The sequence below is a fragment of the Parasteatoda tepidariorum genome, chromosome 1, assembly GCF_982258835.1.
Source record: "Parasteatoda tepidariorum strain Cologne lab strain chromosome 1, Ptep-v5.0, whole genome shotgun sequence".
NCBI lineage: Eukaryota > Metazoa > Arthropoda > Arachnida > Araneae > Theridiidae > Parasteatoda > Parasteatoda tepidariorum.
Genome location: NC_141755.1, coordinates 38,576,518 through 38,598,401, shown reverse-complemented (window position 1 = coordinate 38,598,401; position 21,884 = coordinate 38,576,518). Strand labels below are relative to the sequence as shown.

Here is a 21,884-nt window from a genome sequence, read left to right as displayed (position 1 = left end):
TATGGTATAACAGATTATTTTTTGTTTCCTAACATGTTCCGGTAAAAATAGATTTCGCAATCAAAAGTACCGACACCATCATTGCTAGTATTTTTTAACAGTGTACTTTAGAGGCAATTCGTTTTTTCTATGGATCCTGATAAAAATACTTATATCACCAATATATGTTGATAGACAGAAATATTTTGATTTTGCAAAATGAATCCTAGTAGTAAAACAATTGTGTAACCATTTTTTTTCTTTTTTGAGAAAAAGAATTATTTTCCTAAAATGTGGCTAGGTACTAATGAGTTTAGAAATAATTTACCTCTCAATGCAGTAAGAGTGGAAATTATTGTTTGCCAAAATTGTCAGCAGATATTGAAAGCTCTGGATCAAAATAATATCTGAGTCTAAGCATAACTTTTAATAACTCTACAGTAATTAAAATTTTTTAAAAGCATGTGTCATTTTTTAAAGGACACATAATAAATTAATAAATATTTGTTTTACTCTAAAATTAACCACAAAAAAAAATGTCTACACTGTAAACCTTCCGTATCAAATTACGATATGAAAATACAGTCATTTTGGGTGCACCATCCGTAAATTCCATTTTTACCGAAAAATATACCGAAAATTTCACAGTAAAATTTAAGTAGAGTCCAGTGATTTTAAAGGAAAAAATTACGATATATCAGATTTTTTGTTCCGTAACATGTTCTGGTGAAAATATATTTTATAGTAAAAAGTACCGGCAAACGAGTGCTGGTACTTTTCAGCGAAATTTGATTCGAACTGAATTTTTTACAGTGTAATTTTCTTGATAAATATGCAAATAAAATTTCTACGTTGGCCAACATTGGCTCAATGGCTATAGCCATATTGGCTGGAAAATCACTTATCATTAACAAAAATGCATTTTTTTACTAACTGTTATTATAATTTTTTTTAAAAAAATGTTATCATGACTTAATTCTTTTCTTAATTCGCGTAAAAAATTATTCCCGATAAACAGTTAGTATTTTTTTATCATGGATATCTCAAAATTTAAAGTCAAAGTTATTAAACCGCTGTCTTCTTTTTCAACCTAAATAAACTTTTTGTTGCCTTATTTGAATATTTCCGTACAGAAACAAGGCTGTTTAAAAATCTAACATTAATTTTCACTGTAAAAAAAAGATGCTCAAATTTTACAAAACTTACTTTGTTTTTGTCAAAATCGTTTCCTAGTAAATGCTCCGAACGAACATTTCGTCAAAGTGAGAAAACAACTATCATTACTTTTTTTTCAAAGAAAAAAAAACTCCTAGTGCCTTTTCTAATAATTACTTTACCGTGGGCACTACATATCTGGATCACTGTTACCTTAATAGACAAAAGGAACAGAGTGAAAAACTACACCCCTGTCCGAAGCGAAATTCAGATTCAGGATATTCCTGGCACGAGGCCAACCCCATAACCACCGTATAGCTGGTTGGTTTATTTTATCACTTTATTTACAATCATTCAGCCTTCATAATAGGTTCGATATTCTAGTTAACTATCTCCCACAATGCACTGCGATGAGGTTTCGAGTTGAGGAAACATTTTCGTCATATATTTGAGAGTTCTTGTTTCGTCCCTAATCACGTGATTTCGTGAAGATATAATTCTCAAAATTAACAAATAAAGCTCAAGGATCGCTGAATCATCAAAAATTAGAGTTTTATTTTTGAAAGAGTTAAGACTTTAATTCTTATGGATTGAATTAAACATTTAAGGTACTAAAAACAAATACAACTATTTTATTCCAGTAAAATTAAAGAAAAAATACACATATATTTACATAGTCTATTTAACTTTGAAGCACATGAGCTCAAAGCAAAATCGCGCTCCATGCACATTGTATTTTGCTCACCAAATAATTCCTCCGGGACATTCTACTCTCGGACAGCAATAGGGATAATTTTCCCCTCTTCCTGGTGTTAGCCAGCATCCATCTGGGTGCCCTATTGTACTGCATCTATAAAATAGTTTATTTTTTAATAAATATTTACATTGTTGATAAAAAAATTATGAAATATCATATAAATTGTAAAATAACATATTGCCTGAAATTTAAAAGAAAATGGCCTATTGCCGTTCGAAATGCTAACTTTATTTTGATTAATTTTACATATGTAAATTTTTCTTACGTTCAGTAAAAAAAAAATAATAATAAATAAAGAAAATAAAAACCCTAAATGTTATTTCTCAATTTAGATATCCGCATATCTAAAGTTGATATTTTTACAATGTTCTTAAACTGAGCTACTAGATCTAACAACTACGTAATTTGTACTCAAATGTACAATTCTTGAATGAATATAATTTTTGAAATTGAACGTGGAACAAATAGAACAAATTTAAATCATTGAATGAAAGGAAAGCAGAATTGTATAGTTTATACCGAAAAAATCATGCTGAATAAATATGGTTTTGATAATAATTTACTTTAATAACTATACAAAATCACTAGAAGAGAATAAAATCAAAAAATAGATTTGTATTATGGCTACAATATCTAAACTTTAAATATTATATAAACTATACATTTTTCTCGAGCAGAAATTTATGTTCTCTAAAAATCGATTAAGTAATTGAAGAAAAATAATAATCTAAAAATATTAAATTTTACTATAACGGATAGACTTTTGCATAAAATGCTTTATTTCTAAGCTTTCTTCAAGAAGCAAAAGAAAGAAGACATGATGAAAAATCAATGAATCAAAATAAAAAATATTCTAATTTTCATAAAAAATTTTATTCATGAAATAATCATATTTAAATTCAATAAAAGAATTTATTTTTAAAAATTTTATTTTTGTAACTTTTAATTAAACCATAACTTTTCAAACGGAAATTTTTTATTGTTATTCAATTTGTAGTTTTAAGGTTGAAAAAAGTTAATTCTGTTTAAACACAATTAAGAGTAAAAAATGTATCTAAACTAACTTACCCATAACCTTCAGTGTATAAAATATCATCGTAAAAGACACACGCTATTTTTTCACATCTGTCTTTATCGTACCAAGTAGCCCCAACTGGATGCACCTGCCATTCATCATCAAGACATTCACCTGAAAGTTAATTAACATTTTCAGCTGAAATTAAATGCATTTATCTAAATAAAAAAAATTAACAATCAAAGTACAGGGTGAAGAATTTTGTAGTGAAATTTGATTCGAAATAACACTAACTTTGAAATAATAAATTTGATTTGTAACAGAAATTAGACAGTCTAAGTTGTTTGAATATGCATGTCATATTGTCAGTGAAGTTTTTATAAATTAAGTTTTTTCCGTATAGTTGTTACAGATTTAATCCTGCATCTAGTTTTAGTAGCAGAAAGAAAATTACAACAAGAAAAATTAAAAATTAGAAGAATTAAAAGGAAAAAAAAAAGATTGAAAACAATTGCAACGAAAAAACACCCGATCAACCTATAATATAAAAATAAAATGGTTATTTCTCATAAAACTGAGGGAATTTTTTTGTATTATTAACAAAAAATTAAAAACTGAGACATAATTTGCAAAAGCGAGTGAGTTGAGCAACCATATACATGAAAAAAATATAATCTAATATCTCTATTACAGGGATCTCTTCGATATGTCCCTATTATAGGGATATACAGAATATATCCCTGTTATAGGGATTATCTAATATCCCCTATTATATTGAGGGTGTACTATTTCCGTTTACATATGCCTTTTCTAAGACTTCAAATGATGCAATGAAACAAAATTTACTTACAAGACAAGATTTTAGTGAAATATCATTTAATTTAAATTAAATTAATTCGAATTGTATCTTCAAACTCCCAGATTTGTAAGGAATTTTATGCATTGTAAGAATAGCTTACGAATCATATACACTGGAAAAATGAAATGAAATGAAATAGATAATAGGCATAATTTAGGAATAAATTTGAGAATTAAAATAGAAAATACAAGTCTTTTTTTTTTAAAGTTATACAGCAATTTTTTTTCTTAGAGAGCTCCAAAAATTAACTTCCTACATTTGCATGGCTTTAAAATTTCTCATGTAAATTTATGTATCTTTTAACAATAATTGCAAATTTAACTTATGTTATTTAAAACAAGGGAAAAAAATATAATCCTTTTCCTTGTTTTAAATAATATCAGATGCATTGATAATTTCAAATAATATTATGAATAATGCATTTTTGACAGAATAAATATCGTACATTATACGTCAAATTTTAATATAAGATTATACCAACTAATATTATAATTTTTTTCTTGTCCATGAATTTTTAATATCTAACTCGGGAAAAATTCCAAAATCAATTAAAAAATATAGCTTTAACTATTTTTATTTATTTATTACTAATTTAATGTACTAAGTAACAAAAACACAACATTCATTCAACAACTCTTGGACGTCCTATAAACTCGTGTAAGATGCAAGACGAACTGCATTTTAACTATTTTAATAAACAAAACATCAGAAACTAAAACATTTGAAAAAATAAAACGCATGCAATCGAAACTTATAAATAAGGGTGTTAAAATATTTTATTAAATCGATCTTTCCGCGACTGCATGTAGCTCCGTTTTATTTAGTTATCAAATTACTTAATTATGCTTTCAAAACAATATAAAAGCTTTTAAAAGTTAAACTCGTCTAACAGAAACTTAATTAATGCTATCTTTTAAAATATATATCATAGTATAATTAAAAAAATGGTTATAGTTTGGAATCCTAGTCTTAGCTACTTATTTCGATAAATTAGGAGAACACTTCGTTCTTGAAAAAGAAACAATTATATTCATTGGATTTGATTGGACCACTAAAAATAGAGTGTCTTATGCTAACATGCTCTTCACAAATCAAAAGTGAAATAAAGAATGATTTTCTAATTTTGTTTCACTGTGGAAGAAAATCTCTCTCTTCTGAAAGAGACATTATTTATTATTCTTTCATCAATAGGAGGTGTTGTTATTAGAGACGAATTTCTTCAGTGTAGCATGGTAACGTTCCTTCCTTATTGTATCTTATTAAATTTATAAAAGAAAAATGTTGGTATTCTTTTTTATGAACACAGAATGGAATCGCCTTTTTTTAGAGAAGGAACACCCAAAACACATAGAAAAAATATTTGTAAATAAACATTAAAAAATATGTATCTTCTTATTAGAGTTAAAACCTATTGCCTGCGAAATCACTCTATTAAATTTAATGATCTAAAATGAAAGGTCTATTTAAGCTTTATATTCCATGTTTTTCTGAATCATATTACTTCAAGCATATATACAAAAAGTATACAGAAACACATAATGTAACATCATTTAATTTTTGCAAAAAATGTTTTTTTGACAATAATTTTTATGAATTAACTTATGAATTTTTTTTTATGAAACGTAAAATGAAGATCTTATGATTAAAAAAAAACAATTATCCTAAATCTTCCTAATATTAAAATAAAAAACTTTAATAGTTTTTTTCTTTAAGTTTTAAAGTTTTTAATGAGACGCGCAGGAAATCATTGCATTGAAAAAATTAGTTCAAAACTTAGCGAATTACTATTGAAGAGGGTGTGATAAAAGCACTAAGAAAAAGCACTGTGAATTTGTTTCTAATAATCGTTGTACATCCCCTCCGTGCTTCTTCTGTAAATGAAACAGATTTTGGAGTTTATAATCTCGCCTTTTTCATAAATTATTCAGCAGTTTTTATAACGATTAATTTATAAATCTTGCACAGTATGAATTTCTGAATGAATTTTTAGAATTCGTGTCATAAATAGAGCAAAATAAAGTATAAATATGAGAGGTCACAAATTCATATTCAAGAGACAAAAGGAAATATAAACGCTCGAAATCTGCTCAGTTAGGAGAAGGCGGGAATAAGAAGCAAAACCAATTTGATTTTTAGTAACACCACCATGAACCAATTTGATTCCATGGTGGTGTTGCTAAAAATCTTCTTTCAACTCATCCCAGTTTCCGCCGGTGATCAAACTGTTCCTTTTTCAATCATGTCTTCGTCAGTAGTGATTTGTTGGCTCAAGGGAATAGAGCATTAGCCCCCAATGAAGAGGCCCAACGAATACTAGTAGTGGTTGGTTGATACGAATTCTGCTACTGGCTCGCACTTACTAAAATGCTGATGTAAAATATACTCAGTGGTAGATGGATCGTGGGTTAAAATCACCTTGCCATCGGGCTAACCGTGGAAGTTTTTCGAGATTTTATTCTGTATATAATACAAAAGATGATTAGTTCCATGAAAAAAGTCCTCCATGAAGACAAGTTTATCCCAATGCTTGGTTCAGGAACTCCCTTGTCTTGAAAATTGAAAGTCGTAAACTCAGGATTGGGTCGGCTGTTAAATGCAAGTTATAAAATAAAATGAAAAGTAGTAGTTTGTTAAATTTCGTTTTCCCTAGCTTGAGTATTAATTTGCCAGTCATTATATACATGTTTTTTTAATTTACGAAAAGGATTCTAAAACTAAAAAATATATTTATAAAAGGAGGTGGTTACAAAGTAAGGAGGTGATTTATATATTTCGGCAACGAAAAGTTTATGTACTTACTATGTATAATAAATAAAAACTGCTCTTAAATAAACTTTATACATATTTTTATTTAGAAAAATAAATATTATGGTGAATACATTTAAAAAAAAAACTTTTCTAAAACTTCATCAAATAAAAATTCTAAATAGAAAAATAATTACCCATTCCGAAATGTTGTGGCTGCATATATGTATAAGCATTAACACTAATTAAAAAGTTGATTAGGAAAATGAGAACTCTTTGCTTCGTAACCATCATGCCATATGCATTTAATTTAGTCTAAAATCCTAGTTACATATTTTTCTTGAATTACATGTTGAAATTTCCTTTCATAAGAAACCAAGAAGTTTATTTGCAGGAATTTGCTCATTTTTATCGAAAACACACATAAGAAAATATTGATTCAGACAACAGTAAGATTAACGTACTTCCGTAGTATGCCGGAAGAAATGACTGATGCACTTCCTCAAAATATCTTTATTGGAAAAATAAACAAAATATATAAACATAAATTTATGCAAACATATAATGAATATAAAACACCAACATATTATTTTCGAGTATTTTAGAACTAATAGAAGCTAAAAAAATTATTTCATTTTTAATTGCCCATATAACTTGCCCGTATTTGTATTGCCATATAATTTGATTAAAATTCAATCCAAAACAATTTTTTCCCTATGCCCACCCAATTGACCATCGTCAATTAGGTAGTAGAACATAATTGTTGGCTACTCTTTCAGGAGCACCATATTAGGTGGGCAAACATTTCTCCCACCGTAAGAACGGAAAGTACAGAGAATGAAAGTACATCAATGCCATGTTCGGGATTCAAATCCAGGAGCTTTCTGATGCGCGGTTGGCTCCCTGACCCTTACACAATACAGTCGGCTATTCAAAATATATAAATCTTTCTTTTGTACAATATGTACCTTTCATTTAATTGCTTAGAAACGTCCAGCTGTAAGACACAAATAGATGAAGAGCCTTGCTTTCACCTGCAATTGGGGCTAGTATCAAACAAGACAAGAACAAGGATGGTGAAAATTAATAATTACAATTAAGGCGTAAGAAGTAACGAGTTCTAATTATCTTATACCAATAAACGTAAAAAAAAAAAAAAAAACTTGTCGCACATATTTTGACGAATAATTTTTACAAGTTGCACCAAATGTACAGTGTGCAAAAAAATAAACGGACCACCCTAAAGAACTTTAGATCTAATGATTGAATTTTCACTATGATAATGGTTTCAAGAGTCATCTCATATGCCCTAATTAAATACTGCAAACGATATTTTAACTTACGAAATCAGACACAAAAATTTACTTTTTCTGGATGCACATACCGTTTTTTCGGCGGATTCGAATTTTTGACTCTTAAAATAACATTCGTAACCAAAATCTGTAAAATAGTTTGTTCCCCCGCGAAGCCTTTTTTGCGACCCGCGAACTAAAATATATTAGTTGGCCTTTTTTTTTTGCAGACAATTTTTGTAAGAAATCTGTATGGGTTTAAATTTTAAAATATTTTTGTTTCGTTATAAAAATCCTAATTTCTCCGTTTCTGTGAAATTTAACATACCAACGGTGCAAAAAATTTTTTTTCTCAGGCTTTGCATCCAAGAAAATACTTATTCAAATACAAAAATAATCGTGTTACAAAATAATACTTTTGTTTTGTACAATTTGATAAAAATCTGACAGTAATATTTAATGTTCCTTCAAATTTAAAAGAGTCATATATAAAAGTTTGATGAAGTTGCTGCCCCCCATTTGACTGGTGTTTTTAATTGCGGCCCCCGGCCTCATGTAAGTTGAAAACCCCTGGTACAAACGAAGTAAACTGTATACTATCCAATCGATATCACTTCGTATCAAAAATTTCGTTCTGAAGTGTTACTGCAATTTAAAGTGGCTATAAACCCCCAAAACAAGTAGCAAAATGTCTGTAATCGTGCGAATTAAGTGAAAAATGAGAAAAATAACGAGATAATGGCTTTCAGGAATAAAACTTTCAGTGATACTTTTAGGGTATAGTCAAACTCTTTAATTAATAAAGGTAGAAAACCTACGAAATATTGGATATTTTTTTATTTTCTCAAAACTATTTTTAGAGAATTACCAAAAGTTCAACATACATATACAATGTTAGATAGTGACAGTGATAAAATAGATGGTAAGGTTCCTTCGAACATTATAAATTATAATCAATAAGAGATAACAAAGGCATCTAAATGCTAGTGCCAGATTTTTTTCCCGTTTATTATTAATTAATGTTTAGTTCGCAGGAATCTGATGTCTATCTTTCTCAAAAATAGAAAATTTGCATGTTAAAAAAAAAAGAAAAAAAAAGGGGAAATCAATAGAAAAAACTAACTTATTTAAGAGCTTTCTATGGCAGGGAACCAAAAATTAATATCCAATTTTGAATTCTGATTCCAATTTGATACATTTTTACCTCTTTATCTTTTTTTTCTTCTGAATTGCAAAACGTTTGCATTTAAACATACAAATATTTTTAATGCGCTTAAAAAAAAGTTTTTGCCAAGGGAGACTCTGAAACACTGCTGCAGTTATAGTACCACACATAAGAGAATTATACGTAAATATTCTAGAATTTGCTTTCAAAAATTGCTTGCTATTTTGAAAAATGGCATACTATTGGTTTAAGAATTTCAGTACAAAAGTAATTTACTCATTTACAAGTTTAACTCAGCAAAGTATTTAATAGAAATGTTTATACAAGGAATGTTAACATTATAAACTCTGTTATTTAACTAGCAATGAACTATTTTGGGGTACAAATATAATTTTCTTAACATAACTTTTTTATAATAGTGTTCCGAAACTTTCAGTCAGAAATGAATAAAAAAAAATTCATTCTTAATTTGAAATTAATCTTTCAGTTAATTTTTATACAATATAGAATTATAATTATTATATGATGTTAAATTAACAATAATTAATTAAAACAGGATTAAATTCCTTTATTTGTTTTTAACAAACTCAATAGAGGGCAGCACTAAACTTATCATTACTGAAAATCTATAACAATTTGGATTCCTTTGGTTCTCATCTAGTCTTAACTTTTAATCCTTTTTTAGATATTGAGCAATCTCACTCAGAAGCAATTAAATTTAAGAAAATGCAGTTGCGAGAATCCTCATTTTAAACAATCTATTAAAAATATGACACATTATTTAAATATCAAACTAAAATTAAAAGTTTAAACACAGTTTGTTGAATCTATCTTTTGCAATGTGTACAGCGCAAAGAAGAAAATTCTATATTATTACATTAATGCTTTGAGATAGACTGCCTATTTTCGAGAGCTAAATGCTAATCTCAATATTTCAAAGGAGTGATTTCTATGCTAAGCATTTAATGCAGATGATATTGAAACTGTACACAAAATGTACTTCATCTTGAACTATACATTTTTTGTTAGGATTCAGATTTTTGGTCCTTCAAAATATGGGGATAATCAAAATAAAATAATATATAGTCCCTTAGATAAATAAAATGTAGTCCCTTAGGCAAAACAGCAGACGAAATTTTTGACCCTCTAATATTAAATTCCCCCCCCCCCCCGCATAAATACTAATAAGATTATCATGTTTTCAGTATAGCATTATTTTATGGATTTCATTAGCTTTTTAAGCAAATCAAGAAATTTTTGAACAAATTATGAAATTTATTTATCTAAAAACAATCAAATGTTAAAAAAATAGTTTTTAATAAACTTATTATATTCTATTAATTTAAATAATATTTGAAATAATTTTAAAATGTGAGGTACAGGAAGTTTCAGATAATTTTAAATTACTATAATCAAATACTTTAATAACATTCACTAATACAAAATGTGTTCTTCGTGAGAAACGGCAAAATTGGGTATCCTTATTAAGTATAATTAAAACAATTTTCATCTTTCAACAAATTGTTTCTGCATTGAGCTTTTTTGGTGACATGGAAATTGGCCATCAAGCTCTGGTTAGATTTTCAAAAAACAATTACTCTAAATAATAATATTGAATTTAGATATTTGACAATATGACTAACTTAAGTACAACTTTACTTAATCTCCTTACATTATTTAGTGGTTCACATTTCTGTATAATTGATTTTTTGTAAATTGTGTTAGAATTACCTAATTTTGCATCATGAAAAAAAATATAACTGTAATAAAATATATCTACAAGCTCATTAATTTTTAACATCACAAATGCTTTCCATAGTTCTGATTCTATTCAACAAATCAAGTTACTTGATTTACTGATCTTGCAAGAGAATTAAGTAGGAATCGTTTGAAGTAGTAGACAGTGAATTATTACCATTGATTGTAAATAATTTGTGATCTCAAACGGACAATCCACCAAGGTAAAAGTTTCTACACTCTGGTTTTCTTCACAATGCTACATCAAAGTTTTCAAAAAAACAGACACAACCATAGTTTCAATCAGTTCATATCATTATCAGGTGTTAATGTCATCAACATTTCACAGCATTCAAACGTTACAGTTACATATAGGATTAGTCGTTGTATAATTTGACACATTTTACTTTTTTGATTGTATATTACTTACTGGGTTATGTTTTAGTATTTGAAAAATATAAATAAACTTAGATACTGGACTTATTTCGAGTGATTCCCACTGCTTAAAAGGGAAAAAAAGATCTTTATTTAAATTTATGCATAGTTGGGCCAAAAATAGATTTAGAAACAGGATGTAGCTTTTAAAAGTGTGAGAAAGTATTTCGATTTGAATAATTAATTAGTAATAAAGTAGGAGTTGTTTTATAGCAAAGAAACTAACATAAAAAGATTAATAGAAGCTTTTTATGTGATAGAATAATTGCCATTAATGCAGTTTCTTGTAATGTCAGCATTAATATAGCTACATTTAATTTTTTTCAAATGATATCTTTTTATATTCCATATTATTTTTAGAAGGCCATTCAGTGATAAAATAAAAGTTCTTTCTAGAATTTTAAATATCATAAGTAAATTATGATTTTGATGTAATTCTTCTATTCATTTTCTTTAAATTTTTCAATTCATGCTTACGAGCAGCCGATTTCGTTAAAAATCATTAAGCAATATCAGGGATCTGTCCAGACATTTTGTAAAAGATCCTGTTTCTGCAAAATTGTGAAAAAACTACTCATAATTTGTGAATATAAAATAAGCAATAAATCACATTCTTTCTACCAGGGTCCTTCTTTTGTGAATTTGTGCAAATAGGGTTCAGTAATTGCAATAAACCTTTTCAAGAAGTTTTTAAATTGTAAATAGATATAAGATTTTGCTCAACAATTGCTGCTATTAAATTAGAGATGCAACATACAATTATTTAGTATTTAGCCTATACTGCTCAACGCAGAATATTCATTTTGGACGAATAGTGGAAACAAAATCACTCACATTTTTAATAATTTCAATTGACATATTTAAATAACACAACTTAGTCATGTATCTCTTTTTATGTGTCACGCATTAAGCAAACTTAAACAATCCTCAAAGTTATAAAATTTTATTTAAAAAATTGCCAGAAATTAATTTTTATTTACATAATATTCTGTTATCTAATTTTATGAATAAATATAAAATTTATTTACAAAAAAAAAAAAAAAATTATCCTTTAATATTAGTAAGAATGTGCACACGATGTTTAAAAGTAGAAATATTTTCTTTGAATACTACATTTGGAATTTAAACTTAGGGAAACTTAAGGTTTGTTTCGAACCATCTTTCTTTTTTTTTTCCTTTTCTTCCGAGGAAGGGTTCGATTAAAAGATAAATTATTTTGTGAAGGGTCTATCAGAGCTCATTCTAGGCAGAAAAAAGGGCAGGGTGCAAAAGTTTAAAAAAAGGGCATTATTATTCTAAAAAGGCAATAATTTAACATTCTATTAAAAAGCATTGTCAATCAGTAAAAGAATTTTTTTAAAACTTAACTGTGAGTAGCAAAGCAATCATTAATTACTTATTCTCATTAATAAATTAACATATATATCGAGTTAATGAGCTAATTAGCTTAGTAATTTATTTAAAATGCATGCATATATTAATAAAATAATAAATGTATGTTTTTAAGTGTCTGTAGTTATGATTAAATAATTAAAATGATTAATAATAATTATGATTTAATGATAGTGGAAGTAACTTCAAACTTTCAAAGACAAGTGCAACAATGGGTTGTGATGGCTATTTTTCCTTTCGCATATAAATCTATGTATTGACAGCAATGACAAACTAAATAAAAAGAGTTAAAAATAACAGTTCATGAAATCCATTGTAAGGTTTGGGGGAAAAGTAAAGAAGGGTTCAGGAAAGAAAGGATAAAAAGGGTATGGAGTCTATTACATCAGGGCACTAATTTACTTCAGGGGCAACAGGGTGAATTCTTTTGACTAAAAGGGCAGCAGGGTGCTGCACCCTGTTTACCCTGCCTAGAATGAGCTCTGGGTCTATTAATGGACACAAATTTGCTCTAAACAGATCCCTGAATATGCACTTATATAAGTAATCACGATTTCAAGCCTTCTGGGCTAGTAATTAAGTCCAGATTCCCCTTAATTGAAAATAAAACTGTTCAGTCACTCATTCATAGAGATTCAAGTCTCTTGCGAAGTAGGAAACATCAAATAAAATAGTAAGTTGACTCTAGACCTTTGTTGCCCATTGACTAACTGTCATAAGAAAAATGCTAGTTTTCAAAGCAAAAGACATGTAATGCCTGTTTTAGATACTTTTTCAATAATTATACAAAATAGAAAACAAAGTTCAGACTCTATATTGAAAAGAATGGTTAACTTGGGACATTCATATGGGTGTTAAAAATTAAAATGACAAAGCGGATAATTAAACAATATTACACGTATCAGTCATTATAAATGAAAGATTGAAAAAATGAGAGGTCCAACTAGAGAGCATAGATTGTACTATCTATGAATTAAAGACCTTATCAAATTCTAATTATTTTAACTAGTATTTTCAAAATTATTTAACGTTTCCTATGTAATTTTTATTTATTTATGAGATCAATACTATAGAACTGATATAACGTCAACCACTATTTTAATATTATTACTTTGAAAATAAATTTCATAATTCTGGATAAGGACAAAAAAATAATATTCGAAAAATAAAATAAATAATAATCTATATAGTTCAAAATATTTTATTATTAAGGGTCTTATAATACATATCTATTGTAATAATGTCAAGAAAAGCTTATTAAAATAACAATGTTAAAAAAAAGCAAGGCAACAAATATAAAATAAAACATTAGTGATCACAACACACAAAGACCAGAGATTCTATCTAAATAAATTGAAAAGCCTAATGTTAAATAATGCTATTCCAGTTGATAGTTTAACGCAGATTATGTACACATAAAAATTAACACCCAAGACTGAAATAATTAATGAAAAAAATCAAACTAAGAAGAGACAATCTATGTTTGCTTAAATCAATGCAATGCATAGTGTGGTTATAAATTCATTTTATACATAATCCAAAATGCAAGTTTTAAAAAATTCGCTATTTATTTGTACTTTTACTTATCTACATAGTACTTTCAACTTGTATAAAAATTACCAGTATTTTTAAGCACTATTACTGTATAATTACAGCATGCAAGGAACACTTTCCACTAAGACAGGAAAAACAGATGGATACATAATCTGTTTCTTTAACTTCAACGCCGTTTGCTATCTCCTTAGACATTAAACTTAATAAGCTCTCCGGTTCTTTTGGAGCAATTATCGATAATTTAGGCGACGTTACACATAGTTTTGAAGCAATACTGCCAAAAAAAGGTTCATTTCTTTTTTCAATACCAGGGAATATAGTAGGAACTGCATTAGGTGTTAGTTTCGGTCGAATCAAGTCTTGATAGTAATCTCCTCCTTTGCCTTGGATTTGTTGAAATCGAGGCACAACATATCGGGACTCAAAATGTTTTTCACAAATTCTGTCAGAACTTAATAATAACCTCTGTTTTTGGGGAACAGTCTCTCTCCATTTCTGTAACTTACGTGAATCACTAGGCACTCTAAAAAGTGAGACTTTTTCTTTGCAAGATTTTCGGCCCACCGGGCAGTTGTACACAAAACATTGTACCATGCTGGAAGATAGGAATGGTTCTTACAGAAACAGTAGCTTCACCGAAGAATAATTTCCAGGCAAAAAAATTGTTTAATGATAGTATTCAGGTAAATAAATTATTGGCAGAAGAGATATAAACTTCACTCATCTGACATGACCTCGTGTTCTTGTATTTCTTCGATATTTGGTCAATTTAGGAATTGGTAACTGGGCGGAGTGAGCTTGACGCTAGCTTTTATCCATCAATCTTCTTATAACCCTATATTGATTGTGTGACCAAACTTTTTCGCCAAAGCAATTGGCGTTGTTTAAAAAGCTATTGTTAGAGGAAGCCATTTTCTGTATTTGGCTGCGCGGGATTTCATATTTTATCATCATGAAAGTTTTAATTACAGGTAATTCTTATTAATTAAAGATTTATAATATTAGTGTACGTTTCATAGTAGTATATAAAAAAATTACATGAAATTTTTAAAAAGATTAATGAATTTTATTAAATATCTGTGAATACCACGCGTTAGATTTTAAAGTAAATAGTTTGTAAAATGTATGTATTTTAAGAAAATCGTTATAAAAATTCATTTATCAAAGTTTTTCTCTGCTTCCTTAGAAATCCTTTGTTTGATCTGCCGAAATTGTGTGAAGCAGTTTAGTAATGAAATTTCATTTAGTTGAATTACTTGATTTATGTTTATTTTAATGACATAATACAGAGGTATCTTTTTTTTCTATGAAATATATTGCTAATTAAAATTTATTATATATAGAAAGATTAATATTGAATTTTTTTAAAAATAGTGAAGAGGGTTTTGATCATGTCTAAAATAATTTGTTTCAATTTTATTGTAAACTAATCTAAAGAAAAATTCTGAGAGAAATGGAACAAATTTAGATAATATTTATCATTTTCATTCACAGTTGCTGCATTCATTATTATTCTTTTAGGTTGTCTTAACTATTGAATAAATTATGAGCATGCATACTTTCAAAAAAAATTTTTTATTCTATATAGAATAATTGTGATACACCTATATAGGTGTATCACAATTATGTGCAAAACAATTTGTACTCAATAATTTGTTTTATTTAAAATACATAATACAAATACTATAATAAATTAGAAGATAATTCAGATTAGCAAGTTATCTTAAATTTAAGTTATCTTTATTGGATTAATATGAAATTGAATTTTTTCAATTATTTAACTTCTCAAACTCTATCTATAAATGTATTTTTTTCATCACCCTAAGATTTTTGACAGTTTACGTGGACAATGTAAAGCAAACTTTTCATATTTCTTCTTTCTCTTCATAAAATACTTTTTTACTAGGTGATTCCATGGAGAAGTATTTGGCTAATTACTTAAATGCTGAATGAAAATGGGATATCGATGTTTGCACACCCTGGAATCGGTGTGGACAAATTAAGTGTGCAGTTGTAAAGGGACGATTGTGTTTTTGTCTTAATTCATGTTGGTAAGTTGAAATGTAATTTATTTACATATTTAATGATTATGTATCTAAACCATTTGTTGGCATTGTTAGTATCTTGTGTAACTATTCTAATTCAGATACTTATTTATTTTTTTATTAATATTACTTATGGTTGTGCTATAAAATAATAATTTATTTTGCTTTTCTTAAAAATAAAGGAACTAATGATGTGCAATTGGGTACAATGCCCAACTTTAAAAAACTGGCTTGTGTGGTTAATAAAATTTGTGGGGTTATTGGGGAGATTTTGTTTGGTTATCTGTGGAAGAATAATTCTGGGTAGCCAGCCGCCAGGAACTAATAAAAAGAGAAGGGAACTCAGAAGGTATAACTCGTAACCACCCCCGGACAACTATCTACCTGTGTTTTTTTTTGTTATTAAATTTGCAAGTTTAAAATCTGTTTAGCACCTTAGTGATTGTAGTTGGCATGGCAGATCACAATACAGAAATATTTCTGAGTTGTTTTTCTCGAACGAAGAGTTTAGAAATTTCTCTTGCTAAAAGATCAGCGTATGCATCAACATTTTGTTAATCTTGAAAACGTCACTATAAAGCGATTCAATGAAGTAATTAAAACTTTGTGAATTTTACTTGGGCTAATGTTCTGTGAATCAGCTTTATCTGTGGATGAATGTATTGGTTAAGATCACATACATTTAAATTGCCAGGGCCATATTCAACTGGCAAACATCTTTGAAGAATGCATAGCAAAGTTGCTAAAAAAAGAAGTGTATTTATACACAACTTTATATACTAATAATATAAAAATATTGTAATCTTGTCTTGACATTTAGCCAGATAACCAGAACTCATCCCATACAAATAAGAAAGAGTAGTCACAGTCAGATATCTGTTTAGAAGAGATTTGGGTCCGTTAACGAACTATTCACAAAATATCTTTTCATAAAAATGGACATTTCACAAAATAATTTATCCTTTACTCAGACCCTTCACAAATTCGTTTATCTTCATTATTGTTTTGTTAATCGAATAAGCCCGGGGGGGGGGGGAACGACAGATGTAATCTAAATAAATTTTGTCTTCGGCAGACACTTCTTCCTTTATTCGTCCGAAATGAATATTCTGCGTTCAGCAGTATAGGCAAAATACCAAACATTTGTATGTTGCATCTCTAATTTAGTAGCAGCAATTGCTGTTTATTTTTTAAATTTTAATTTTTTTAATTATAATTTTACAGTGTTGGGCATAATCTTGTAAGTCTTTACAATTTAAAAACTCCTTGAAAAAGTTGTTTTTTTTTTGCAATAACAGACCCTATTTGCACAAATTCACAAAAGCAGGACCCTGGTTGAAAGAATGTGACTTAACGTTTATTTTATATTCACAAATTACAAGTAATTTTTTTCCAATTTTACAAATACGGACCTTTTACAGAATGTCTGGACAGATCCCTGACAGTACTTGAACAGATTTAGTACTATGATGCTGTAAAGAAAAATATTCAGTAGAGAGTGTTTTTTTTCTAATATTCTTATCTGTGCTACTTTACACAATGCAGAAAATTTTTTAGATGCAATAGAATATTTTATGACTAGTTCTCTCTCTCAATGATTCTGGTTCTACCCTTAAAGGACAGAGGGAAGATTGTTTAGAGCATTGTACCTGAATTATAAATACTCTTCCACTTTAAATGCCTTTGGTAAAATATACTAAATGAATAATGCTAATAACGCTAATGAATAATGCCAATTGCTATTTCTAAATAGCAATGGGTATATGTTCAACACTAAAAGAGATTATAAAAAATTTTAGATTGCACGGAGATTGATCTAATTCTATTCTTTGTTAGCTTAAATGAGATCTAGACTTAACAGAAGCTAATATGAGTGTCTCAGTTAGTATCTTTCTCTTTTATTACTATAATGTTTTGATTATTCGGAGAATTGTATATTTTTAACAGTGGCATTATACCTTAATCGTTGTGAGTTTTTTTTCCCCAACTGTATTTTATAGTATGGATTGTTTACTGTTAGTACAGCACTGTTTATAAATTATTACAGTATTAATAAAATAATTAAAAGTCAGAATGAATTAAATGATCTTTTAATGTTTATCAGTATTTGTCTTTAATCACACCGTGGTTAAGGAAAAGACAGTGCCCTACCAGTTAGTATATTCCTCTTTTATTAATATATATATTCTTTTACTTTGATTATTTCAAAAATATTTATTACTTTTGTTTTTATCAGTGGCATTTATTGCATTCGAAATAAAAACTAATTTAATGTTTGATCTAGATACTAATAAGTTTAGAAAATTAATTTATGATTTTATTTTTTATTCTTGTAAAAGGTTTAGGAAATAATATTCATTAAGGAACTGGTGATGTCGACAGAATTTAGATGATTAGATACTAAAAAACTGGGAACAGTGCAATCAAACCTGAACAATGGACAAACACATCAACATGTACTGGCTCATCATTAAAAGTCAGCGTGGGGATAACACAACATGCACATTCCATGATCCATCATGGACTCGTGCCTTTAAGAAGCCTACGTGGCTGTCTCTAGGGTAAACGGTGACTCAACAGTGCACACACCAACTGAACAATTGGCTGTGGGGTCATTTATGTTGTGTAAAGAAAATATAATAAAATCTGTGCTGTGACTAACTATTAAATGCTGTGATGTAATGTCCTGTGATTGTCTTGTTCTTATAGCCATTAGTCTTTATACTTAAACCCTGATTGATGCTGCAATAGAAATATTAAATAATATTAATCAGACACTTTCCCTCTCTTTCAGATGTAAGTAACCTGACTAAATTGGGGATCTGCAAAAAGAAAAAATCGAGCAACAAAGCTAATGTTGCAATAATTTACACTCCTTTTTTATGTCTTGATTTTAAAGTGACAGATGTGTCAAATCCCCGAGTATGAGTTTGAGTGATGCTTCCTCCCAAAAGAGTTGTGAGACCACTCTGAAAGTGTCGCAAGTATGCCATATGCGTGGAAAAAGATGGATATGCCAGATTTAATAATAATAAAAAAAATTCTGTTAATCTGTGCTTATAACTTAAAACTTATACTTCTGTGCTAAAAGTTCTTTCACTCTGTAATTCAAATTGATTCAAACTAATGTATGCAATCCTTTATTAGATTCACAATTTGAAGAGTTGTGCTTTTATCTATATACTTAACCATTGGTTGAAATCTTAACAAGGTATCTTGATTACAATATTAATTTGAAGCAACTTGTTCTCTTCTAGCTTTTGCCTGGATTCTGCTGATGATTCATGTTTGTCCCGGGGAATGGTCTCACAGCATTGTCTGCTTAAAGCTTTTCTGTGAGATATATTTACCAGGACTTGATTTTCTACAATGGTTTATGCAGAGTCTCATTTAGTTTGAAGAATATCTCTGTACCGTAACAAGATAACATTTCAGTCATTGATTTTGCTATATGTATTAAATATAATTGTATATTTTTTAAATTCATAAAAATAATTAAGCTCTTTATTTTCCGGCACGGTTGTCAGTTATTAATATAACTGAAGTCTTTGATTGGATTCTGATCCACTGTAGAATTTTAAAGTAACATGATTTCTATTTTTTTATCTAGAAAAATGCTTTTATTTTACAGATGACTAAGCAGACAATAGCATAGCTGCCAACTGTTCAGAATTTTTCGGATTTGTTCCTAATTTTTAAATCCAATCTGATATTTTTATAAAAATTCTGAATTTTCATAAAATTTTTGATTTTAAACCAATCCTTTTTTCTGATCGCCACAAGCATGCATCCTGTGATTATTGTGCTAAAGTAATTTTTAGTAGCTTTTTATTGGAAAATATTATTCCAATAGCTGTCTGTTGCTGATTATTTCACTAAATTATTATTTTTGGAAATTTTTTTTTTGTAGTATTTAAGCACTTGCATCAGAAATATTTGTTTATGATGTAGATTATTATTTACCAGTGTTTTATAATTTGGAGATAAATAATTATATATTAATAGGTAATGTTTGTTTTTAATATATTATACCGGTATTCTTAATTATAAAACATTAATATTATAAGTTTCCCACAAAAGATAGTGTTTATAGTTTTGTTTTACTAATTTACATATTTAAATGTATGTCTATTAATGTTATGATTTAATAATTAAATTTTTATCTTACTCTCGTAATTAGTGCGTATAATTTTGTCGCATATAGTGTTCCTCATTTTTGATTCATAAGGTTGGCAGCTATGCAATAGTTATAAAGAAAGACTTAGCTGCTCTTTTTCTCAGGATGATGCCACTGATAGTGGTCATAGACCTTATATGATTGCATCTGCAAGCACCTTCATAGAGTCAAGCTAGCTACCATACTCTGTCTATTGTGTAAGAACAAAAACAAATATACGTGCTTCAAATTCTCAGATCCAACTTGAATAATTTTTTTTTCTTCCTTTTTTATACTTTTTACATATGCTGTACTTTTACCACTAAAAATAAATATATTCAAAAGAAAATTTATCTCATTTATTTATTCTTTCTTGAAGATGTATATCAAGAGAAAGATACTATTTTATAGTACATATGTATCCTAGGAGCTACTACTATAACACTGCAACTATTTCAGTTTAAATGAATCTCAAGTTAGAATTTAATGCTACTATATTTAATTATAATTTTGAAAATACGTCCAATAGTACGTTTAGAAGTTATTTGACTAAAATATTGATAAGTATTGTACAAGGGCTAGCTCTTGACCTGAGAAAAAAACAAGAGTTTCGGGAAACGAAAAGCGTTAGTTAACTTATTTTTAACGAACTGTAATTCAACTTTTTTTTATTTTCAACTAGCTAAATATCCACTCTTCGAACAGGATTAATAAAATCAAAAAAACAATAACTCGGTACTGAACAACCCAATGAAATCGTGGACAAAACTGAACGGTATATACTGACAAAATTAATAAGCAAAAACATAACAAAACCTGTTTTTTGTTGTTCAGCCCATTAAAATTGAGATTAACTGTATTCAACATTACTAGGCATAATATCGAAATTAACCATTAACTTGGAATTTTTGTAAATAAGTAATTTTTTTAATTTATATAATAGGAATTACCCATATTAATTAAGCATCATTGGCGACAATAATAGTATGGCGCTTGTTTACGATTAATCTATACGAATAAGTACCTGAACTCCATAAATGTTGCTTTTTGTAACATAATGGCTTACTTTTTAGTATTTCAATATGCATCTATTACATTACTTAAATGAACTGAGCGTCAGCATTAACACTTTGACTCAGAATTTTCATTAAATATATTTTTTTTCATTATTTCTTTGTATTTATTCATGTCAGGATAGGTGAGAAATAAATTTAGAAGTTTAATAATATTTGGTGAGATGAAATATAACGTGAAACACCATGTCTTTTCCTGCATAAAAAGTCAAATATTTCAAACGCGGTTCACTTCCAAACAATTTAACTAATATGCAGTTATTTAAATCTTAGCGAAACAGTTATTTATAATTGAAACTTCTTTAATTTACAAAATCATTAATACATTTTTGAATATGAATCAAAAAAAGATTTTTCCAAACTAATTATTTTGAATTTTATATTTCAGTAAAATATATAATTCCGTAATCTAACAAATATTTTTTATCAGCTGTTTGACTTTTTATTTTTAAAGAGAGAATACCAAAAAAATATATATATTCTTACTAGGAATTAAAAGGCCAGAGAAAAAGAAAAGAGGGACAG

At 28.1% G+C, this 21,884-nt stretch overlaps 1 protein-coding gene and 1 long non-coding RNA gene across 2 annotated transcripts; one reads left to right on the top strand and one right to left on the bottom strand.

The window, feature by feature from the left end:
- Positions 1-1,669: 1,669 nt before the first annotated feature.
- Positions 1,670-6,929, bottom strand: LOC107441257 (U-scoloptoxin(16)-Er12a). Its single transcript, XM_016054456.5, has 3 exons — positions 6,708-6,929; positions 2,960-3,080; positions 1,670-1,984 (listed from the first exon to the last, which is right to left on the bottom strand). Exons 1-3 carry the CDS (start codon positions 6,802-6,804, stop codon positions 1,876-1,878), a joined length of 327 nt encoding a protein of 108 aa, XP_015909942.1. The 5' UTR covers positions 6,805-6,929; the 3' UTR covers positions 1,670-1,875.
- An 8,024-nt stretch (positions 6,930-14,953) lies between these two features.
- On the top strand, positions 14,954-19,427 carry LOC147816395 (uncharacterized). Its single transcript, XR_015433335.1, has 3 exons — positions 14,954-15,056; positions 15,992-16,136; positions 18,925-19,427. It is a non-coding gene; the product is annotated as an uncharacterized LOC147816395 (long non-coding RNA).
- Positions 19,428-21,884: the final 2,457 nt, after the last annotated feature.

Bases quoted from the DNA above. Each gene is read 5' to 3' on its own strand.
- LOC107441257 (XM_016054456.5), bottom strand. From the start codon at position 6,804: ATGATGGTTACGAAGCAAAGAGTTCTCATTTTCCTAATCAACTTTTTA. The intron at 3,081-6,707 runs GTAATTATTTTT...ATTAACTTTCAG, and splicing joins GCCACAACATTTCGGAATGG to GTGAATGTCTTGATGATGAA. The intron at 1,985-2,959 runs GTAAGTTAGTTT...ACTATTTTATAG, and splicing joins TTATACACTGAAGGTTATGG to ATGCAGTACAATAGGGCACC.